Source organism: Chenopodium album, chromosome 11 (genome assembly GCF_948465745.1).
Source record: "Chenopodium album chromosome 11, dcCheAlbu1.1, whole genome shotgun sequence".
In the NCBI taxonomy this organism is placed as follows: domain Eukaryota; kingdom Viridiplantae; phylum Streptophyta; class Magnoliopsida; order Caryophyllales; family Amaranthaceae; genus Chenopodium; species Chenopodium album.
The window spans coordinates 58,942,669-58,967,509 of record NC_137844.1 but is presented as its reverse complement, the minus strand read 5'-3'; the positions used below and the strand labels follow the sequence as shown (position 1 = coordinate 58,967,509).

The 24,841-nt window shown below is 35.4% G+C and overlaps 4 protein-coding genes across 6 annotated transcripts; 3 read left to right on the top strand and 1 right to left on the bottom strand.

The window, feature by feature from the left end:
- Positions 1-337: 337 nt before the first annotated feature.
- Positions 338-5,894, top strand: LOC145567966 (ATP-dependent Clp protease proteolytic subunit 4, chloroplastic-like). The gene is made up of 3 exons (XM_081627398.1): positions 338-857; positions 3,688-4,186; positions 5,496-5,894. Exons 1-2 carry the CDS (start codon positions 415-417, stop codon positions 4,169-4,171), a joined length of 927 nt encoding a protein of 308 aa, XP_081483524.1. The 5' UTR covers positions 338-414; the 3' UTR covers positions 4,172-4,186; positions 5,496-5,894.
- Positions 5,895-7,527: 1,633 nt separating this feature from the next.
- On the top strand, positions 7,528-10,242 carry LOC145569457 (uncharacterized). The gene has a single exon (XM_081628801.1). The coding sequence runs from the start codon at positions 7,577-7,579 to the stop codon at positions 10,046-10,048; it is 2,472 nt and encodes an 823-aa protein (XP_081484927.1). The 5' UTR covers positions 7,528-7,576; the 3' UTR covers positions 10,049-10,242.
- Positions 10,243-10,606: 364 nt separating this feature from the next.
- On the bottom strand, positions 10,607-18,460 carry LOC145569456 (protein SENSITIVE TO UV 2-like). Of its 2 annotated transcripts, none has more exons than XM_081628800.1 (12): positions 17,998-18,460; positions 17,876-17,914; positions 17,276-17,361; positions 16,954-17,039; positions 16,495-16,823; positions 15,052-15,120; positions 14,625-14,707; positions 13,557-13,874; positions 13,077-13,183; positions 12,411-12,526; positions 11,527-11,723; positions 10,607-11,077 (listed from the first exon to the last, which is right to left on the bottom strand). In XM_081628800.1, exons 1-12 carry the CDS (start codon positions 18,316-18,318, stop codon positions 10,810-10,812), a joined length of 2,019 nt encoding a protein of 672 aa, XP_081484926.1. In that variant the 5' UTR covers positions 18,319-18,460; the 3' UTR covers positions 10,607-10,809. The 2 variants fall into 2 exon arrangements, with proteins under 2 accessions (XP_081484926.1, XP_081484925.1); XM_081628799.1 differs by having other exon boundaries at positions 12,411-12,568; positions 17,998-18,459.
- A 1,407-nt stretch (positions 18,461-19,867) lies between these two features.
- Positions 19,868-24,047, top strand: LOC145567965 (uncharacterized). 2 transcript variants are annotated; one of them, XM_081627396.1, is made up of 3 exons: positions 19,868-20,158; positions 20,846-21,019; positions 23,560-24,047. In XM_081627396.1, exons 1-3 carry the CDS (start codon positions 20,093-20,095, stop codon positions 23,776-23,778), a joined length of 459 nt encoding a protein of 152 aa, XP_081483522.1. In that variant the 5' UTR covers positions 19,868-20,092; the 3' UTR covers positions 23,779-24,047. The 2 variants fall into 2 exon arrangements, with proteins under 2 accessions (XP_081483522.1, XP_081483523.1); XM_081627397.1 differs by lacking the exon at positions 19,868-20,158 and adding an exon at positions 20,592-20,732.
- The last annotated feature ends 794 nt before the right edge of the window (positions 24,048-24,841 follow it).

Here is a 24,841-nt window from a genome sequence, read left to right as displayed (position 1 = left end):
ATCCGTTTTATAATAATTGCAACTCTTTCTTATTTAACAAGGACCATAAACAATTAAATATATCCCCATTAACTATACTTTATATTAAAAAAATTCTCATTTCCCCACCCTAAAATTTTTCTAAAATTTATGTCAACCCTACTATTATGATTATTATGAAACAAAGGGGTAATAATTGATTTTCTTACTATTTACCATTTAACCTTACAAAAAAAAAAAAAAAAAAAAAAGTCTATAATTAACATTTTATGCCCTTTTTTTTTTGTTTTTTTTTTTTTTTTTTTTGTTTTTGGAGAGGTAATAAACGTTAAACCTTACCCAAATTTTCTCACTTTGATTCTCTCCTTCTGTCTAGCAACATCAACAATTCTACTCCACTGCACTGCATCTTCATCTTCATCCCTCACAAAATCAATGGCTTCACTTTCTCTCTCCTCCACTCTCTCTCCTCACTTCCTCCCTCAAACCCCATCTTATTCTTCCCCCAAATTCCGCCATTTTCTCTCCAAAACTCCTTTTTTCAAACCCATTTCTTCTTCTTCTCTTCGGGCCCACTCATCCCTTCAATTACACCCACCAACCCTAAATTCTCCATCTTCCAACCCCTTCAATCTTGGGCTCGATGATATTGGGCTGGGCTCCATCATGGGTTCGGCCCAACAGACACCGGAGACCGCCATGAGAGGTGCTGAAGCTGATGTAATGGGGTTGCTTTTGAAAGAGAGGATTGTGTTTCTGGGTAGTCAAATTGATGACTTTGTTGCTGATTCTATTATTAGTCAATTGCTTTTGTTGGATGCTCAAGATCATACTAAGGATATTCGCCTTTTCGTCAATTCTCCTGGTGGTTCTCTTAGGTATATGGTTTTTTTTTTTCATTTATTTGTTATAATTTTTGTGGTTATTTTGGTTTTAATTTGTTGTTGTTTGTTGGGTTTTTCTTGGAGAAGATTAATTGCTGTTAATTGCACTTGAATTGTTGCTTTAGTCATTGTTGAAATTACATTGGACATGCTCTTGTTTTGTTTTCGGAACTTTGTTCATTGAGTTGTTGCGGCCGTTTGGTAAGCAGTAATAAATGGCAATAGAATGAATGGGAATGTGAAATATGTCAATGGGGTGGAATTTGGGAAGAGTGTTTACTTTTTAAGCCAATGTATTGTTTGTTTGCTTGTCTTTTTGGGTTTTTTTGGAGACAATATATTGTGTGTTAGTTGCATTGATAATCTCAGTTTGAATATACTTTTGTTTTGTTTTCAAGAGAATGAATGGAAATGTGTACATTTGGTGTAGCATGTGTGTGAGATGATCTCTTGCTTATTCAAAGGAAATGTAAAGTGTAATATGAGATTGTCTTACAATAAATTAATGCGGAACTAGTTTTTTTCCCTCCTATTTTAGGAATGACTTCAATCTCTTTTAATCTCACGCTTGGATTGGGGATAATGAATTAAGGGGTAATACAAGTCAAATTAAGAAAAACTTAAGTGATTAGAGGTGCTGTTCTATAAGATAAGGTGTTTACAAATGAAAAAAATATAGAGTGGCATGAGGAAAAGAGAGAGATGAAGGAATCATTACTCTGATAATGAGGATTAAAGTTATTCACCCTCCCCTTGTATAACTATTACTCCAGTGAGTGTAATAATTTCTTTTTCTTCACATTTCACCCCACACCATCACTACATAATCTGATAATCCCCCTTACAATCACACCATCACTATCTCATCCTTCTTTATGTTCACTTTTATTTCTTTAGCTTTACTTTTGTTACCCTAGTAATACATCACTCTCAATCCAAGCATGCCATAAGGGTAACTTTTGAATTGGAGATTTTCCATGTCAAATTATGTTTCCATGTGTGATTTAGGGTTCTCTTCTAGTTTAGCTAAGACCTATGGAAGGAAGACCAAGTAGAATGTTATACCACTTTCTTGGTTTTGCCTAGTTATTTCACGCATCTTGACCTTTTATCAACTTGTTCACATCCTGCCCTCCTTCTAGTTTTCTGTGGAACTACTTAAAGGTACAATGTAAGAGTCTTTGTAGGTATTCAATGTAAAGGCAGTTTTACTAATTAAAGCAGGTACTCCCTCTGTCCCTTAATACAAAGCCTCATTTCCTTTTTGGGTAAACCAAAATACAATGCCTCTTTCTATTTAAAGGTTGTATTTTTTTGACATTATTATCCTCTTTTTATGAGTTGTCATCTTTTTTCCTTTACTTTTTTGTACTTTTAACATCAATTCCCAACACTTTCTCTCTCTATCTCTTTAATTATTCCCAACTACTTTTTCTTTCTCTCTATCTCTCTCTAACCCCACTTGCACATATATACTTTTAATCATTAGTTTTACAAAATTTACAACTTTTTTAATTCCCGCGCTAAAACCAAAAGAGGCTTTGTATTAAGGGACGGAGGGAGTATTATTTAACTGAATCATCCCAATGAAAAAGCTTTTTATCCTGCCTTTGAAGGGGAAGATTTCTGCTCATTGTCACCTTGGAAAAAATGTTGCTGAGGTGCTAGATAAAGATAGGCTGCCGCAACTATATCAGTTGGTGTAGGAAACCATATATAAGGCGTCAGAAAACTGAAATAAGATGTGATCATGACAATGTTATCAACATAGAGTATTGTACAATGTAATCAGTAATTACGTATAGGAAGAGTATACTTATTGGATTTTGCTAAACATATGTTGGGTGGGCAATTTGGAGATTGGTTGGGCGAAAGTGTGCAATTAGCTAACTTACTCTTTTGGTTTGGTTGATGTGTAGTTGTTAGATCTTTAACCTTGGTGTTGGTGGGTCCCATCCCTTGTAATTTTAGAATACTCAGCTGCTTACAATTCTGTCAATTCACTAGCATTTTTGAAAATATGATGTGGTGGGGCTCGTGAGCCGTGATGGTAGGATTATTTCTATTAGTAGTATATGTCTTTTCTGGCTGGTTAAGGCAAGGATGAATGTGCTAATTAAAGAAATGACATGCTTTTGGTTCATGTAGGCGATCCCACTTATGGGATTAAGGCTCTGATTGATTGACATGCTTTGACAAGACATTTTTGACAAATTTTGATGATTCATTGGCAGTTACTCTATAATATATTAGAAGTTAATTCCTTGTGAAATGTGGCAGCGGTTTGAAGCTCTGCGTGACTGTAAGACTAATTTAAGATACAGTGTAATCTTCTTTTAGTAGCGAGCAAATAATTGTGATTGTGCTTGCTGATGGAAGAAATCATGATGATGATTATTTCTGAACCTTGTTGTGATGGTTACATTTATTTTGTTAGGGAGAACTATAAGCTTGTTCTTTGAAGACAAGGTCTCCACATACTAGACTCTGGTTAAATTACATAATATACTTGTATTGTTATGTGTGTTTTGCTACTAATCAGCTGTTATTGATCTTTGAAGTCAACAAAATACTGTAAGAAAATGAAATAAGAGTTTCCTCTCTAGTTTTATGAGTGATCGAAATTTCAGCCTTGGTTGTTAATATTGTTAATTACTAGTGGGTTTTTTGATGATGATGAACATAAATCTATCAAAAATTTGTGTCTCATTGAACGTCTGAAATGAAATGCTGTGTATAAACTTGATTCCCTGCTGGATGTTAAGCTTATCCGATCCCCTTCAATTGAAGTTACTCATGGCTTTGCTTTTGTCTTGTTTGTCAGTGCTACGATGGCCATCTTTGATGTCGTGAGGCTTGTGCGGGCTGATGTGTCAACACTTGCTCTTGGAATTGCTGCATCAACAGCTTCAATTATTCTTGGTGCTGGGGCCAAAGGGAAACGTCTTGCAATGCCCAATGCTAGAATAATGGTTCATCAACCTCTTGGAGGGGCTAGTGGGCAGGCTATTGATGTTGAAATTCAAGCCCGAGAAATTATGCATAACAAGAATAATATTACAAGAATTATTTCTGAGTTCACTGGGAGGCCTGTTGAACAAGTAGAAAAAGACATTGATAGGGATCGCTATATGTCTCCTATTGAAGCAGTTGAATATGGGCTTATTGACGGGGTTGTTGATAAAGACAGCATTATTCCACTTGAACCTGTTCCGGAAAAGGTGAAATCCAATTTCAACTATATGGAGATTAGTAAAGATCCTAAAAAATTCTTGACACCAGAAATCCCTGACGATGAGATATACTAGCTGGGGACATTCCAGGTATGATAAGGAAATACTTTTTTGTTTTAAAGAATAAAATAATTACCTATATCTCTGTCCTGTTGCTTAGGATGATAAATCATGCATTCTAAGAAGCTGGTCAAAACTGATGGAACGGTCTTTTTACCCTTTCTTGTACTGTATTAGTTGATGTTCTCTCTTCTCTGCTGTATATATCTTGTTGATTTGAACTCACACTAAAAAGGGTAGAAAAGGGAGAAAGGGTATTAATATATATCTGTCCTGTTGCTTAGGATGAAAAATCATGTATTCTAAGAAGCTGGTCAAAACTGATGGAACGGTCTTTTTAGCCTTTCTTGTACTGTATTAGTTGATGTTCTCTCTTCTCTGCTGCATATATCTAGTTGATTTGAACTCACACTAAAAAGGGTAGAAAAGGGAGAAAGGGTATCAATTGGTATTAAAGAAAAATCTATGCAAACCCTTCTGGGCATCCTAGAAAAGAATAATAAGCAAACATTATCGGACACGGAGATTTATGTTCAATATTTAGATTCAAAATGCAATCTTATTGAAACAACTCAGTGTGCTTTCCTAATTTTAGTTGGGCATGAAGATAACTCTGGGAAAGATTTTTGACATTGGAAGGTTACATCATGATGCTTAGACTTTGAAATGAAAGTTGAGACATCAGTAAACTTCTTTTTGGATACGTTTTATGCCTGCAAAGATTATAATGGGAAATGATGCTAATTCATAGTGTTCACCCTTAAACTAGTTTGATTTTTCCATACTGATTCAATTATTCTGCTCTTTTTAGAGGTACACTCGTGTGAATCAGAATAATATTGGTGATAGGCTTAACTCAGATGTGAATTTGAAAGCTGCCAATTTGAGGATGGTGATGGGAAAGCAGTACCCTTCCTGACAATCATTGTAGCACAATAGGTGCAATGATTGGCAACCAGAAGAAAGGAAACTCCTTTACTTAGCCAATTAAATAATACTTCGTAGATGACAAAAGGAACAAACAAAAACTGAAACGGAAGAAGAAAAATGGCGGAGCTTACTTATGGCTTTCTTCTTTTGAATTAGAAAAAATTCAGGAAAAACTTGCATAGTTAGATAGTAGATACTCTACAAGTATTCTGTTTAGCTCAAGTAAGGGCTTATAAGTTTTTAGATGAAAACTACCCAAGTTTTATTTACCAACTTAAATAAGTCCGGGTAAGGGCCAATAATTTCTTACAAGTTTGGGTAGAGGTTTTCTAAGGTGAAAATATTGAAGCCATTTCTCATTTTGTTTCATTCTGTTGGTTATAAGCATTTCTAACTTTCTTTGTTGTAGGTGTGGCATTCATGAAGAAGGCTTTGGTTTGACATACTCTCAGTGCAGTTTACTCCACAGATCTCTTCTGCAGCAGAAATTCGATAGCAAGTGATAATGCTGCTTTTTAGTTGATCGAGGAAGCTTCAGTTGTACAAGTTTATAACATACTCTGGACTCGTCTTTTCTCTTGCTTAATACTTATGAGATGAGTTGCTGCACTATACAGTTGGTTTCAGTTAGTGCATAGTTGTTTAGAATGGAATTTTGTCTATTTTGACGGAGTTGATAAATTAAAATACTAGTATTATGTAAAATCGCTAGAGATGGTGCCATTCTTCGAAAGCGTGGTGGGAATTCAATATAGTAGTGTCTCATTGAACTTACTTCAGGGATGCTAGTGTTAAGTGTTTATGTTCATTTCATGAAATTTGCAAGATTTGAAGCATTTGCACAGAATTGCTATTAAACTGACAATTAAGACTTGGCAATTGATTGCCCTTACTTAAAATGTTATTGAAGTCTTGATTTATCTCACAAGTACGTTCATATTCAAAGCCGAATTTAGGATTATTAAACTAGTGAGCACTAAAAAATTAATAATTGTCAATTCAATGCATGTTTGATTTTACTTGAACTATTTAATTTTAAAGTGTTATCCCTTTTTATTTTTAACCTTGAATGGTGGGGCATATGTCATCTACCCTCTACTCGATTCAAGTTGAAATTTTGTATATGCTATGTTCTTAAAATCTTAGATACTCATATAATGGATTTAACCGCATTCTCATCGATACCTCTTTAAGCTCGGGGTCTCCAATGCAGAGATCCCAAACCCATTATCTACCTCACCCAAACCACCCCAACCCACAGTTGGTTGCATGGAAGGCTCCTCCTCTCAATTCTTTCAAACTCAACTTTGACGGTTCGGTAAAAAACAACTCAGCAGCAGCAGGAGTCATCATCACAGACAGTGAAGGTGCACCCATTGCAGCACAAGCTTTCAACCTGGGAACCACCAACGTCTTCATAGCTGAACCTTTTGGCCTCCAAGGGAATCATCCTCGCCCTCCAACAAGGAATACAAAATCTTCACATTGGAGGGGACAACCTCCTAGTTGTCAATGCAGTAAACGGTATTTGGTCGACCCCATGGCAAATTGATCACATTATAAAAGATATCAAGATCGTACTTCACAAATTCCCCCATTGGGAACTCCGGCATGTCTACAAAAAAGCAAATAGAGCAGCAGATTGGATAGCAAATGTTGGGCGTCTTGTCACCGACAAATTGGTCATTTCATTTTGTACCTCTTCGGCTTTGTACCCCATTCTCACCTCAGATGCTTTAGGATCGCCCCTCGTGAGGAGGGGGTCCTAATTATTTCCTTTTTCTTACCTTACCAAAAAGAAAAAATAAAAAAATAAAAATGGATTTAAAAATACTAAGGTTGAAAAACGTGGTTTATTATGAAATTATAGGCTTTTTTTTTTTTTTTTTACTTGTATTCTATCATGTTCTAATTAAAGATTTTACCAAAGAATAATCCACTAGTTTAGTTTCACATATACCGACATAAGGTGTAGGATTTTGCATGATAGTACAAAGTCAAAATCTTGGTTAATGAACGATTCTAAGAATTGTATAGTCGTAATTTTTATTCGTGATTAATACATACTCTTTCTGTCTTTTTTTGTTTGCCTCAATTTTCTTTTTAAGTCATTCCTTTAAAATTGCTCTATATTACTCCGTATTAAAACTATTAATGTACATAGGGACTACTTACGCTCACAAAAATACTTTAGGTTTCACAATTTTTCTCTCTCGTCAATTTCACTCAACCAAAACTTAATAAAGTGAAATAATCTTATCGTATGAGACAAACATATTAAAGAAAGAGAAAGTACTTTGTGATTCGTAATTGAGCACTCAATTAATCTATTTCTGACCCGAATCCTACCCGTTAAGACACGTGACATTGACCTAAAAGAATGGGAGATACCAGATACCCATTAGAGAAATACAAGTATTGCTATTGCTAGTAAATGGTATGTGGAGCTTGATTTGGTCTGTTTCTCACACTCTTCAGAAACTTCAAATAATGCTTTTCCCTCCATTGAAGCTTCTAAGACCTTACCGCATTTCATCTCTCTCTTCTTCATTGTTATCAAAATCTCTTGTCACTCGCACGTTTGCAGCTTTTCAAGGCAACAACTTTAAACCCTTTCAAAACCCTAATTTTTCCCCTGATTCTCGACCCACCATTGTTGATCAAGTTCTTTTCTCTCTCCGCTCAGAACCCAGTTCAGCAATTAGGCTCTTTGAATGGTCTGAGAAGGTTTTGGGGTCCAATCATTCCCTGCATTCGTACTGTTGCATTGCCCATATTTTGCTATTTCATCGCTTGTTTTGTGATGCCCACCAAGTGTTCGATAAAATGCTTGAGAGATTTGGGAACTTGGATGTGTTTGAGGTACTTCATGAGGGTTTTGGTACATATGGGACTAATCCTAACACAGTTTATAGTTTCTTGCTTGCTGGGTATTTTCGAAATTGTAAATTTGATGAGGGTATTAGTGTTTTCTTGCAATTGTCGAAGATGGGAATTGATGTTGCTCCTTATGCATTAAGAACTATGCTTGATTCATTAGTTGCCTCGCGTTGCGTTGATGGGATTACCAATATACTTGATGAATTGTGTGAGCAATCGGCAAAAAAATTGAAACAAGGGTTCAATGTGTATGAGTTTGTCATGAGAAATTTTATTAGTAATCATTTTTTTGAAACAGCATTGAACTTTCACCGGAAGATGATTGATAGGGGCTTTCTGCCAAATATTGTTGACTGTAACAAGATACTGAAGATGCTTTGTAAAGAAGGTTCTGTTGAAGCTGCATCAAAGTTCTTTTATACAATGCTAGAAATTGGTCCAAGTCCAAACCTGGTTACATTTAGCACCTTGATTGACTCATACTGCAAGAGAAGGAATTTGGACCAGGCGTTAATGCTTTACAATTTGATGCTGCAGAGAGGTCTTTTACCGGACTTGATTGTATATAGTGTTATTATTGATGGCCTTCTAAAGAATGAGAGGGTAGAAGAAGGCCATCGCTTTTTGACTGAGGCTTTAGAAAAGAATCAGAAGTTGGATGCTGTCATTTTTGGCTCTATCATGGATTCATATGTGAGAGTAGGAGATCTAGGAAAAGTAATTGAAGTGTATAGAAGAATGTTTAGGGAAGGAATCTCGCCTAGCATAGTTACCAATGGCATTCTCATAAAAGGATTATGCCAAGCTGGTTGTGTTCGTGAGGCTACTGGGGTCTTTGGAGATTATGTGAAACGTGGTTTGGAGCCTTCTGGTTTGGCTTATAGTAATATTATTGATGGTTTCTGTAAATTGGGAAATCTGAAAGAGGCATTCATATGGTACAGGAAGATGTTGGTAGCTGGCCATGTACCAGATCTTGTCGTATATGCAGTACTTATCAATGGACTTAGCAAACAAGGTTATTTGAATGAAGCTCTTCAGTTCTTCTGCCAGGCCTCAAAGAAGGGTATACAGCCTAATGTATATATATTTAACTCTTTGCTAGATGGTTATTGTAGATTGAACCAAATGAGGGATATTATGAAGGTATGTAGTCTAATATCAATGAGGAACATGATTCCTGATTCCATAACTCAGACTTTGCTTCTGAAAGCACTGATTGCTCAAGAGAGAACTGTCGAGGCTCTGATTCTCTTTTTCCAAATGGTTAAGATAGATGCCCCGGATGCCATTGCATATTGCACACTGATTCATGGCTTCTGTGAGCAAAAAAACTTGAAGGCTGCCTTAAATCTTCATCACCTTATGCAACAGACTAAGGTGAGTCCTGATATTGCCATTTACAATGTTCTTCTTAGAGGTCTCTTCAATGTTTACCGGGTTGAAGATGTGAATAATCTCTTTTGGAAACTTGTTGCTCATGGACCAGAACCTGATATTGTGACATATAACACTATGATTTGTGGTTACTGCGCTTCAGAGAAGCTGGACGAGGCAATGAAGCTATACGAAAGCCTAGTAGATGGACCAATCAGAGGCACTGTTATCACTCATAGTATTCTGATTGACGCTCTCTGTAAAAGGGGTAGAGTAAACGAGGCAATGCTGATCTTCAGAAGAATGCTAAATGAAGGCTTGAAGCCTACTATCGTGACATACAGTTGCTTAGCTGATGGCTACTTCAAATTTTGTGGCTTGGACAGTGCATTTGAATTATTTGAAGAAATGTCTAAGGACAAAATAGACCCCAATATTGTCAGTTTTAGTATCATAATGGATGGCTTGTGCAAAAGAGGACTGATTGAAGAGGCTTTAAGTACTTTCGATGCTGCTGTTTATAGGTGTTTATTACCTGATGTTGTGGCTTACAGTATAGTTATTCATGGCTGTTGCAGAGTCGGGAGACTAACAGAAGCCAGAATTATGTATGAAAAGATGTTGGCGAAGGGTGTAGTTCCGGATCAAGTTCTAGATAGAATAATAGTAGAGTATAATCTCTTGGGTGAGTTGGGTCTGAGTTAATTAACTTCAAAACTAAGTTTGTCGTGTCCATTGTGGAGGCAATTTGTGCATCTGGGATCTATAGAACAAATTTGGTATTGTTTATCTTGGTGTACACTAAACTGATGTATAGGATGACAACAAAGTTATGAAAATTACATATTTGAAAATGTGACTACATTTATCCTTATTAAAAATCACGATAAATAGTCTAAGGGGGATTGTGATGTGTAATTATTGTAAAATAGTCGAATGTTACACTTCATTCATTGGCATTATATCACCGTGTATGTTATGTTTTGGACTTCAGCCTCTGTATCCTTGATTCATTGCATATTTATCATATGCTTGTATTTGTTACAATAGTTATTAAACTGAGAAAAACAAAAATTGGTTTACAATGGAAACCTTGCATCATGAATGGCAATTTCATTTTGTCCAAATTTTATGAATTTATTGACAAATAAGAAAACTACGAGGAATGACATCTTGAGATATTATAATCTTTATGCAGAAGGGAAGTACAAAAGCTATACAGATGATTTAAGTATATTAGAGAATGCTGCAAACACTTGATGATTAACACCAAAGAAAAATCTGTTTCGCAAAAAAATATTGGTCCAAAATTGCGGACCATTCATGATTCATTACAAAATTTAAGGTTACAATGCTTGCTGCCATGTAAATTTTTCCATCACAGTAGCCTTTCACGTATTGGGTCCTTGTCAGAAATCAGTGTACATACAATTAGCAAAAAATGTGAGATCGAGTGAAAACTATATTCACGAGGAAATGCTCTCTCCGAGGAAGGTGAAAATTCTTTTCCTAAATAAGCAAGCCAAGTCCACTACTTCAACTTCCCTCATCTGTTTAGTAATACGATCAGTCTTCAGTAGTCTCCGGCTTTTCTTGGACAGCATAGTAGCAGTATCAATTGCCAAGCTGACCATGTCTCTACAGCTTGTCAATTCTTGCAAGACTGTGGCTGAATATGCAGGATGAGATGCAAGTCGGTTCAGTAATATCAAAGCCTCGCGCATGAGTAAAGTTCTGCATTGCATTACCCTAAAGATTATGAGAAAAGGAAAAAAATATTGTTCCCAAAATATTCTTCAAAAAAAATAATATTGTTCCCAAAATTAAGATGGGCTTATTGAGAACCAAAAAAGGATCTTGCTTCTGGGCTTATTCATAATGTTGGTACTTTACGTCAAATCCTCAAAACTGACTCCAAATCAAATGTGGTTTTGTGATGTCAAGCGTATGAAATTAACGTTTTCCACAGTCAACATTAGAAAGAGATAGCAATGATTACATAATAATGAACTTACAATGTGGGAAAGAGTACAAGAATGCAGTAGATCACACATAAAAAATGCAAAAAGAATCAAGATAGAAGCACTTTGCTTACTAAAGTCGATAATTTTGAGCAATAGCAAGCAGGATGAATATGTAGATATCAAAAACATTTAATCTTCTTTTTATTTAGTTACTGTTACCTCTCTTTGGAAACTTCTGATGCAGGGCAAGATTCCAATGCTTCTGCGTCGATTTCTCCCATCAGTACTTTCAGGATTAGCACCAGAAAGTTAGCTTTGTTGGAAAGCTTGTGGAACAGAAAACATTTAAATCCACATTTACCAGAAGAAGCCAAGAAGGATAGCACAATTATTGCGTTTCTACGTAGGTTCAGCTCCTGAAATAGTGGCAGAAATGGAGACCTGATATCAGACATGTCAAATGACAGAGAATGACAATTCATTGAGGTCATTGTTCAGTTTTTTGAGCCAAAAAGCATATGCAGATGAGGCCAAGTAGTTTGTTCAAATGTCCAAATACCAGATTTCATAAAAGTAGTTTGTCCAAATATAAGAACAGTTATGTCAGCAGAGCTTAAAAACGCTGAACTCAACCTGGACCTTCCGGAGTTTTTTTTTTCTTTTTTCTTACCTGGACCTTCCAGAGTTGGTTCCAGCACAAACATTAAAAACCAAAATTATAGAAATTGTTATTAGGATTATGACCCTGGACCACCCATCTCTGGTATCGAGGATGAAGTTTATTTTCCATTTGATGATAGTTTTGAAAAAAAAAAAAATTGCCTCAACCAAACCCAAAAATAGGCACCACACAAAACAAACTTGATTCCAACTAATAATGAATTTCAAGTTAGAATGAAAAGAATCCTGCAAGACACAGTACATTTTTCAAGGATGTTTGCAGCGTAAAACAAGTAAAACATTTTAAATCCTCTCTTTCCAGGCTTGACATATTCATCAGAGGCAACCCAGAAAATCTAATCAGCAATTCAGAGCAAACTAAATATAGAATAAACACACACACACACACACACACACACACACACACAAGATAGAATTCCCACCTTCGCACCATACTCAGAGCAAACTACACACTCGGCCAATTCTTCGAGGACAACACGAGATTCATGGCACGTCAAGCTTATTGCACCATTGTTTGGCGATTGTGTATGACTGTCATCTTCATTACACCTCGAACAAAAGGTAGATAATATAGTTGGACCTTTCCAAAGACAAAGAAAAAATTGTAAAACATTAAAAGGAAGGCCAAAAGGTTTTTAAAAATAAAAATTTATGGAACATTCAATAGATGCACTTTCAACATATTTCCACCAAATAAAACCCAGTCTAATCATATTTAGTAATGGACAATACAATGAAATACATTAAACTTCTCCATCAGACATAATTTAAGGAAAAGCACATGCTTGTCATGATAGTATCCATTTCAAACATCACATTAAATACCAAAAGAATAAATGCAACTAAAAATCAATTGAACACACAACTAAATCAGCATCCTTCTATAAGGAATAAAGAGAGACGACAAAATTGGCAAAGCACACGCAAAATAATATCTAATTCGTCACAACCAAGTCGACTTGTATTATTAATCAAGATTGTTATTAACAACAATCCCAAAACCTCAAAGGCTCAAAGAACCTCATATAACAGAAAGGCAAACCACGGACAATGTGAAGGTCTACACTAGCTACGAATTATGAACTCACAGTTCAAAAGCAGATATAGAAGATGCACAGCTTCTTTACGGCAGAAAAACCCAGCTTCCTTTCTCAACAGTAAAGCAACAGTTTCAAAAACAGGTGAATTCCCAAACCTGATTCATCAATTACAGAAGAATTCCATAAATTAGGAGAAAATCCAGAGGCAAAAAGGTTTTTTAAAAGCAAAAAATATTACTATATACAAATCTCCTTCCATTCTTATACTAATTAGCTACTTCTTGTTTTATTAAAAATAATATATGCTTCAGCTAAGACTTTGAAGAGTTTTACAAACCAGTATTCCAATTGAATAATTTATGCTCAAATATAAGGATAAAAATTACTAAATTTTGTGAAGGGACCTTAATTTCAGCATACATTGATTCATAAAACAGTAAGACAGAAAATTTTGACCGCAGAATTTTAGTGCTTTGATTATTATAACATAGATTGATAAGCTTGATAAGAATTTGCATAATTACTTACTTCGCTCTAGCAGAACAAGGATCAGTTCTCATTAGAATTATGTTCATGATGGAAACTGCTTCTACCTTTGCATGTTCTTCCTTCAACTTAAGGGCAACTTTACGCATAGACATAAACAGGTGAAGCCAGTCTACTTGACAAAGAAAGGACAAAGTCTCACTTTCGGCAATGCATGTATTTTTGTAAGCTGTTATAAATCTCGAAGGGGATGTATCATCTCCACTAATATCATGTAATCCACCACTTTTATCCACTTCAGAATCATGAATATGCACAGCATCTGATCCAGAGTAAGATTTCTTCACCTTGACATTATCCCTGAGCAGAGTACACTGGAAAAATCAAATCAAAGTTCATAAGAAAGTGTACTACAAAATTCTACAGATTTAGAACGAAAACACCGTCAAGAAAAACGAGAAGAGAAGCAGAAGGCGGCATAAACTTAAGAGAGAAAGAGACTGTGATAGATTAACCTAAGGAAGGGCAATATTTGTAGTCTAGTATTATTAGGTTAGAGGATTTAGCTTTAGTATAAGTAGAGAGAGGGAGGAGAGAGAGGATAGGCAGAAATTTGGAGTGATTCCTTAGGAGAGTTGTGACCTTAAGTCGCTATTTGGAGTATTGTGACCTCAAGTCACTAATATGAGCTTTGTAGACTAAACCTACTAACTTTTGTAAGAAATTATTAGTCTGTTTAATCAAATTTCCAAGCTTTCCCCTTTAAATTTCCTCTTAATTGTAAAGTATACAACACAGATTTCTAGTCTATAACAGAGACAGAGAAGGAAACAGAGGAGAGTAAGGAAGGGAAAGATAGCTGCAAGCAATGGTAGAGTTAAAACAACATGTTATATGTGCTCTTAAGAAAACAAATTAACCCTGTAAGGGCATGCAAATCTCATTTGCTAAACCTTCTTTTAAAAAAAAAAAAAAAAAACTCAAGTCTACATTATGCAAATCTACACACTTCATGTTTCATTGTTTAGAAGTGAATGATGCTCGTCACACAAAATCCCAATAGAAAAGAAATAAAGGCTACACTATATAAGCTGACTGATGAGTAAATACCTTTTAAGACATGTTCTATCAATGCTCAAAATGTGATCCAAAGCAATACGCAGAATACGCAGAGACCTACAAACAACTAGAGCCTGCAATAACACGAAGTAAAACCACAAGATGTGTTATTTAACCACAAAATCACTACAGAAGACATGTTATATAGATGACAATAGCTACCCCTTTACTAATCACTCAAAAGAGTTAAGAGAAGGGTAAGAATACAACAGCAGTAAAACCACAAGATGTGTTATTCAACCACAAAATCACTACAGAAGCCATGTTATATAGATGATAATAGCTAGCCCTTTAATCACACTCAAAAGAGAAGGTAAGAATACAAGAGCAGCTTTCAAGAACACAAACACTGAAAATCCAGAAACACAACACCCTCCTCCAACCCCAGGTCCAAAAGAATGAATAAGGATTTACATACATTTTCAAGACTACATAGATCAAGCAGTACCGCCAAAAAAGCATTTATATGAGCCCTATCATCAGCAATCTGCAACATAAATAAGAATCATTAAATACAAAGGAACCAATCATACGCCAACACATTCAAGGTAAGATACAATAAGCCTGGATACTTGAAACAGAATAAATTTCAGATCCTTAATGGCTTATACATGCTGATCAATACATTATACAGGTATTGATAATTTGATATTTCTTCAACACAGTGAAACCATGTGGAAGAACTATCCCTTTAGTCATTCATGGAACATGGAAGTAGGAACTTCACAACTCCAGGTCTCCAGCATACAAAAGTTCTTCTTTGCTTCATTTTGGAAGAATCTTGAATCTTAAAGGTGACAAATGAGTAAAATGAAAATGACAGAGATTTCACCCTCAAATATATGATCCAAAGAATTTTCCTCTATCCAAGCTATTAGCAAATGAACAAACACACAAATTATGATCATGTAAAAATTACATATTCACCTTCTTCTCCCCCAGTCCCCAGACCCTCCTTTTTCTGTCCTTTTTACCACCTGACACATACCAGAGAATTACCTAGTGCTTCTACTCACCAACTTGGCTAGATAGCCATAGCTTCTTCAATGACGGTATCCACCACTCTCAACATTATAGAATGGAATGGATGGTATGGATTGGGAAATGGGAACCCCAAACCATGTTAAATTTATCTAATTTAAACTAGATTAAACTTGTACTTTGGGTATCTAAGTTGGAAGATTTAGAATCTTAGGGGATGAGATTATAGGGGGGTAGAATGGAGTTAGATACTAATGGTATGAGGTTCCATGGCAATGTTGTCTCTTAACAGTTTGACCTTCAATGACGGAATACACATAGAAATGGTTTCTAGCATTCTACTTCATTATAACACATTCCAAAAGACCCAACCAACACCCCTTACTCCCCCCCCCCCCCTGCCCCTCGCCCTGCAGAAATTACTATTATACTTAGCTTATCTAATAGAGTAAGTAGTAACAAAACAATTGTGAGTGAAGGTAGTTATTGACATTAGCTGTACATGTTATAATTGTTATTCCAGCCAGAATAATGATAGCAAAATGAAAGCAGTTTAATTCTTGTCTCAAATTATGTTTCTAATAAAATATTTCCCTATTTGGTCAGAAAGAGCAATTTCTAAACCAAACATCAGCTAATATCATATCAAGCAAAATGTTCTTTATTCAGCCAGTCAGCCTCTATATTCATCTTTCACATTGCTTCTTAAAAATTGAGATAACCAACTCAAACCATTTAAAGATGCAGTTCATCTTCCATGTAACCCAGTCTTCTATACACATTTGTCAAAGCCATTAGCAACAAGTACAAAACATGCATATGGTTGCAATAAATTGTCAACGATTTTATTATATAAGAAAATAATTAGTCTGCCCAATACCTTTGTCAGCTCAGCATATAATTGCGACACCCTAGAAGCTTCAGCAGAATCCAGATCCAGAAATTTTCCAGGCACTGGTGTATGAGTCGAGCACTTGCTATCCAATTTGGAGGTCATATTCGAACCCAAACAGGCAAAAAGATCACAAAAGTCACTAGCACACGCCTCAATTAGCTTCGCCACAAAATTTCTGCTTGATCTATGGCTACTTAATGGGGACCAGATTGATAGCAAACTAGAAAAATCACCATCCGTGGATGTAGTGCCACTAGTGCTTGGATTTAAAGATTCATCACCTTTATCTGTTTGCATACCGGTACTTTTTTTCTCTGGTAAAAAGAAAAAAAAAACAACCAAACCAGACAAAAGAACGTAGTTTTTTAATATATTTGGTAACCAATAGATGATACCAGGACATTATTAGTTATATGTGGTCTATAAGTGATATCTCATTCTCACCTACACCTGTCTTGGGAGCAGCATGATTAGCATTAGCATTTTCAAATCCAAGTGAAATCCCATTCGTATTGTGGTCTTGAGACTTACTGCCATTAAAAAAACAAGCTAAGTTAAATAATGCACAAATTTAATACTATGGAAAAAGTCAAGAAACACAATTCTGTAGAAGTGTAGATTACATAATATATTAGAAGAAAGCAGTAGTCATATAATTTCCAGGATTATTAATGGCAAAAATTCAAGTATTTTATAGCAAACATTTAGTTAGTATCCACTGATATCAGAGATAAGTTCTTTCAACATACGAACAAATCCCACTAACCTGGTCCTGGACTTCTTATTAACATGTACAAGATTAAGCTGCTGCTCCCTGGCATTCTGCTTCTTAAGCTCAGAGCATTCTTGTCTCTGTATAATTTTCATATTAAAGCTTAATTAAAATTTTCCAAACACAATGATCATCACAAACTTGTCTATACAATCATTAAGAGCATGTATGATACGAGGTCCATAAGAGCTGCAAACGAAATCACATAAGTATTTTCTTGATTAGTTGTTCGGTTAGAGGGATATGAGAACGAATTCGGAAATTGATTCAACCCACATCTTACCATCCTCTACCCACCAACACCTCAACTTCTTTCCTCCCTCAATCATTTGATTCCATTGCATTGTACATACTGAATAATCATCAAAGTAACCGTTATCATTACCCTTCTCCTTTCTCAATCAATTCCAATCTATTTTATTGAACTATACATAACTCACACTACCAAAGTAAGAATCTTGATTAAAACCCAACAATAACAACCCTCAAAAAACAACATACAAATTGACAACATATAATCATTTACACATACCAAAGAAAACTATAATAAAAGAATTCTTCAAAAATCAGTGAAATATGAGATGAGAGGCATACCAAATCCAAAAGCTCCTTGGAAACACAACTCAACTCGGTCTGAAAATAAAAAATTAAACCAAAATAAGTTAAAATTACCGAATCAGTAAAAAGGGGAAAAATCAAGAACCCTAAAAAGAAACCTTCAATCGTTGAATTTCCGGATGTTCTTCAGAAAGGGGGGAACAAACCGATCGAGTGGTACTACTAGAATGAGAAACATTAGGGTTTCGCTGGGAAAGTTCTCGAGGAGGAGAATGAGTTACAGTGTTAGCAATGGAAGGTTCTGGAATTTGTGGGAAGATTGAGTGAAAGGATGAAGTTGAAGAAGAAGAAGGTTTAGATTGATTTTGTTGTTGTTGTTGTTGGGTTGAAGAAGAAGTTGCGAGAACTTCTAATTTGTCGACTTCTTCGAAGAAAGCGTCGTCGAAATTGTCGTCGTCCAAGGTGAATTCCGACGCCATTGATGAACATACATCGAAGTTTGAATGGAGAGAGAAAATGGGTAGAGTGTACTTGGACACTCACATTGTAAGAAGCCAATAACAACGGATTGGATTATTTGAATTCTTTTTTGGGGAGTTGTGGAGTTGTGGTACTCATAGAAAATATAAAATTTAAATCGGAGGTGAGCAATTATGTCCGAATCGTAAGTCCGGTCCGATCCGTCCGAATATTGGGTGGTTTGGACAAACAAAAAAAACACGATTTTAATTTTAAGAAACCCGTTTAAGCTCGATAAATCTCTATTTTCTCATCCATTTCAAAAATAAGAGGCCTCTATAATAATTGGGACAACCTTACTAGCCACCAAGCTCAAGCAAACCAAGAGGTAATCGATCACTTTTGTCATGTGTCAGAGGTAAACTATAGTATCTGATTCATTGTATGAATTATCTCTCTTTATTTTTTTACTCCCTGCAAAAGCCAATAAAAAAATTCTACCTTTTGTTCTAGAGAAGTAGTTTCATATCTACCGAACCATGTATATATGTTTTCATTTGATTCACACTTATTTATCATAGTTATATACTATTACATTTTGTTATGTAGTATTTATGTTTCGCATAAATCAAAGACCACATATACGTAGTGAGTTCAATGAGTGGTACTACAGAACTCTCACCGATACCTTTTCTTCATCGGAGATCCTCATCTACTCTTCCTTCTCATTCTCCAACAAACACTATCATGGTTGCCTGGGAGGCGCCACCAACAAATTCTTACAAACTCAATTTCGACGGTTCAGTCCTCAACAAGTCAGCAGCAGCAGGGATCCTCATCAGAGACCTCAACGGGACAGTTTTAGGAACTTGCGTTTTCAACCTCGACATCATCAAGGTTTTCATATTAGAGGTCATGGCTCCTCATAAAGGCATTCTTCTAACTCTTGAGTGTGTGATCAAAGATATTATAATTGAAGGTGATAATCTTTTAGTGATCAACTCCATTAAAGGCATATGGTCAACACCATGGCAAATTGGTCATATTATTAAAGACATTTGTTCTCTTCTTGGCAAGTTCGATGACTGGAGCATTCGTCATATCTTTCGGGAGGTAAATCAAGCAGTTCTTTATTTCCCATCATTTCTTCGACGCCTTAGGAATTCGTTTCACGAGGAGGGTTTCCTAATATTTACTTTTTTCTTCCATTGTAAAATATAAATATATATATTACTTCCTATAATGCTAGAAATATTTTAAAATTACCTTAATTATTACAAATATGAAAGTTAATAAATTTAGATTAGATTAGATGTGACATTGTGACCGTACATGCATTTCATTAAAGTACTCATAAGTCATATGAGTAACATTTACTTTGATTCTTTGAACTATTTATAGGGGTGTTTAGCATAGTTGGTAGTTTTAATTAATTTTTAATCTCATCAAAGCATCAACTTTCACTTAATTAACCAAAAGTAACCCAAAATCTTATCGCCGCCCTTTGATTTTTATTCGCAGCTTTTCAACTCGCAAGCAATTCCCACAATTTTGAAATTAATTTACTCAAAAAACAAGAATAATAACTACAAATACTATACAAACTTACTACAATGAAGAATCAACAGCAACAACACTCCAAAGTTTTCTTCTTTAAGCAACCTCTCCCCTACCTTTCACTTCATCTTCTTCCTTCATTTTCTCTCTTCTCAACCATTAATTTATTTTTCAGGGATTTCTTTCTACTTATTAATGTGAGTTATTAACTTCAATTCAAAGCAACAAACTTTAAGAATGGTGGGTATTTTCTCTAAGTTTTCTAGCAGCAAATCTGGGCACCGAAGAACTCAAAGCGCAATTGTGAGTATAATTAGTTTTCTGGGGTTGTATGATTTTCTAAAATTAAGAATGTTTTTTTGTAATTTTGTATGAATACTTTGTGTGGTAAGTAACCTAATATGATTTGAATAGGTGAACTGTCTATTTTACTGTTGTGTTTAGATGATTTTGTTCTTTGTTTTTACTGTTTTGTTTGACTATTTTAAGTCGATTTTGTGGGATTTTCTTATTATGGTTGATTTGGTCAGATTTTGTATGTTTCCTTTTCGATCTGACTTTCTTATTGGCTTCCTTAGATCTAGGTGTGAATTGGGTAGTTGAGAATTTTTGATTTTGGGCAATAATTCATACTTTTTATCTGGGTTTTTATAAGGTTCATTGTTGACATAATTGGTCTGTTTTCTTGGTTTTTGTGCTCTTGAGTTTCTGGAGAAATATTACCAGGTTTAGTCATGTATCTTATTGTCTTTTTAGATCATTGAGTCATATAGTATCCGAAATTGTGTTGAAATTTTTTATTGGGTTGTCTTTAATCATGGCTAGAACCTGCTTTTGGTGTGTTTTTGCCAAGGATTGGTGTGCTTCATTGTTATTGGTACTGCTCTTCAAGTTCATCATGCTGCTTGTTATTAATTGTCGTAAATTCGATGCCTGTTGGTTGCTGATTTTGATTTTATTTTCGCGTTTTTCTTATGTGAATGGACACAGGATGCAAGGGAGGTCTCAGCCCCAATTCCAGAGGACACGGTGGCCGAGGTAGCACAGCCAGTTGCTCATGGTATAGATGTAGGTGTAGAATTTAAACCTGTTGAACATCCAGTTGAGCCTCTTGACAATGATAAACCCGTCCAGTGCCCATTGCCAGAACCTTCTATTCTAAATGTAAGTTTTTACTCATATTTGATGATCCCCATAGTTTCATACTTCTTTGCTTGTAGTCTTACAATATCCCTTGTCTTAATTGGCTTCTGTACTAAATTATTGGATTTGTAGGATAGTCCTTTTGATTGTCACTCACGTGTCCAACTTATTTGTTAAGAAATTACAATTGGTACGATACTATTAGCTGCTTCGGACTCCAGGTGATAGAAAGTAATGGGTGATGGACAATTACATTAAGATAGAATCGTCTCATATTCGTACCAGGGAGGGAAAAGAGGATGTTCTCTCTGGTCTCTGCCTTTGAAATATATGGCAGGGGTGCCCTTTTAGTCTCAACTTCCAAGCAAGCATGTTGAAATTAACTTCTTTCAGATACATAGTTTGGTTATCGCTACAATAAAATGCACCTAGGTCATTAATATAAAAAAAATAGGTGTATTATTAGCGATAGTTTGCATCTTGAGTAGTTAGATTACTACTACTAAACAGGGGAATGTGGATGATCACTTGAAAAATGACCTCTTCCGTCGGATGAAAGCCTATGTAGTATGTAGGTGCAAGCAATATATCGAAAAACCAATGGCAACATATTGAGTGTTTCTATAGCAAACTGAATGTTGAAATGTCCATGTTAGTACCTTAGAAATCAAAGGCAGTAGTAGATTTTCTCAGTGAATATTGACCATTTTAAGTCCTATCACCTTTGGTACTAGCTTACCAGGTGTTAATATACTTTATACCCGTGGTTTGAAACGTATGCCTTCTTTATGGTGGCAGTGTGACTCTTCTTCTAACAGTATCAAGCTATGCCTGCATTTTCTTAGTAACTTTTGGTTGAACTAAACTGCTACTGTTAATTGGGCATTGTCTTCAATCTGAAGTTGAGCTATTATGTATTCACTTGCTAGAAATAATAGATCTGCCAACTCTACTCTCAGGTTCCCTACTTATTCTCCTTAACTTTAACAAGCTGTGTGAGCATCACACCATTTCTCCATATAATAATTCAATAAATTTCTTATAATGAGCTATCGGTGATGAAATCACAGATAACAGCTGCTCAGTCATAATTAGTTGTGAGGGATCAAATTCTTGAGCATAGTTTTTTTTATGTAGAGGGATGGTTTTATATTTTAATCATTGTCAAGATTCAAAAGCCCACTATGGGAATAGCATTAACTGCTGAACAGTTGTGGTTAAGGATGAAAGCATCTTGCTCTTCATCAAGACTGCATAAAAATCATTCTATTTCTTTAATCAGATATATTCTCAGTGTGTATTTTCTTATTATTGTTGTTGCACATTAATTAACCAACAAACTTTTCTGTTGCATTAAGCGTGCAGCAAGTGCTAATTTTACATATTTTTAGTTGACCAAGAATGGTAATGAGGTGGATGTCCATTATTGATTATTATATCTTCAGAAAGAAGCCCATAATCTGTTGCTCATTAGCTGGAATTGTTGTACCATCCTGCTGTACTTATCTTTGTTTATTAATAAAATCGGTGTTGTATCTCAATTTTTTAATCTTTCTGATGTTGTATCTAATTTTTAAAATGATGGCTTCATGAACCTAGTATAGCTAGAAGCAATATGTACTTTTCTTATTTGCTTGTAACTTCCATGCCCTATTATATTAGTGCCATAGGCTGTGAAGTAGTGTTTAATATTAGAACTTAGAAGAACCGATTCTCACATATAATATGAATTGTCATCGTTAGTGGCTTAATGACCTCACGAGTATGCCACTAATTGGTGATATTTCTTCTGTAATCTGTATTCTCCCTTTGATTCCACGAACACCTTCAAAATTTTGTGAACAAAGAAACTCCTCATTTAATGTGTCATATGTGTAACTTGAATTGGATGGAATTTATTGAATTAAAGATAACACAATATAATTATATGTGGTACATGTGCTTTGGCTGGCTTTATATTTAAGCAAGTGGTCCATAGTCCACACCTGGTGAAAGTAGAATCATTGAGACAGGATTTTATTAAAGTTGGTAGACCACTTCTGGTCGTTTTGGTGGTCATTTTCATTTCTGGGAGTAGCTATTGTGTTTTTTTTATTTATTTTTTTATTTATTTTTTTTATTTTTTATTTATTTTTTTATTTTTTTGCTAGACATAACCTGAAAAATAGGGCACACTAATTTGTAATTACCGTGAAAATTTCAGTATCTTCTTTGCTAGTAAGTAGAAGTTATTATTTACGGAGTATATTTTTATCACCCGAAAGAAACTAGGCTGTAGCTTTGAATGACCTGTGGACTGTGGTTCATAGATTCTGTAAGACTCGGTACAAAGTGTTAAACTCTACCATGGGTTACTGATAGGTGTCAAAAAAAGAATTTTATGAAAGTTTTGTAAATTTCTAGGTCTATAAGTGTCTAATCCCCACGACCATGATCAAGTTGACTTGAGGTGAAAGAACAAGCCTGTGACAAGTATTGTATCTGCTGCTGTAATACCAATATTTTGTAGCTCAAGTTTGTATGATATCCCATTTATGGATAATCTTATGGTGAATAAATAGGATGGAAGAATATGGAAGGAGCGAGTTTCTGCTGCACATGTGCGGAGAAGATCTGACTTGCCGCTCAGGGCAGAAGGGTCAGCGGGTGATTCAGAAGCATCTGCTGGTTCAAATTCGCGGCCTGCTCGTCAAAATCGCATGATGCTACCATCAATAAGTGCACCTGAACATAACCTTGTTAATTTGCTAGAAGAATGCAAGGCCTCTGGGATCTTATAGGTATATATATATGATGTTACATCTACTGGAATTCACTTGTGGCTCTTATAATATTTTGAAAATCAATACTGAAACGACCACTGTGAATTCACATCATTTGAATGTGAAGGAGCTGGTTCCCTGTGATGCATGTAATTTTGTTGCCGATTTGTCAAACAAAACGTGCAAGTCCTCAATGAAGCTGGCATCAATGCTTAATTTGTATCTACTACTGTATTGGAATGTGGAGCTCTTTTTTAATAATATATCTGTGAAAATTTATTATTGTACGAGCAAATGTTGTTATGCATCTTCAATTTCTCGAGGACCTTGTTTAGATACTATGTCCGGAAAGGAAGGAAAAAAGAAGAAAAGAGAAAGGAAGGGATGGAGTTTAGTACTTTGGTGTTAGGGTTATTAGTAAGAGTTGAAACCATAGCTTTATCAGCGGTTTTGCTTGTCACAAAGAAAATTGTGTTGTCTTTCTTTGCATTTGAAGCCCGTTGATTCAAGAGAGCTTGTCAAAGACAGGGTGTTACATAGGAGTCTTTCGATTCACTTTCTATCCTTCAGTGGATTGATAGATCAGAATAACATTGTTACACTTACGCTGCATAACTTGAGCCTATGCTATATATATCAAGTGAAATAGTAGTCGATCCTTGATTTGAAGCATTTGATCCAAGGGTCATTTGGCTGTTAACTTCACCCTGCTCCGTTGTACATTGAAAACATCTTTGGATGCTGGAGTGGTGCTGCTGGTGATATTTTTGTAAGACTTGAGTTTGGGATGGTCTTTTGTAAGATGGCGCTCTTAAGCCGAATTGTGGCCCAATTTGAAACTCTAGGATATATGCATTTTGATTCTATTATTTTCATTGTCTTTATCAGTCGACATAAGTAAGCCAAATAAACCCACCTGATTACCTAGCTTGTCTGTATCAGTATTGCCAAGGTTTTAATACGGAAGATCATAGTTGGACCCTAGTGTTGCTTGTGCCTAAAAAGTTGACATAAAACCTGATATCCTGCATCCATGTTCGAGGGCTATTAGGTTGATCCCTGAAACTGGATGCATGTTTTT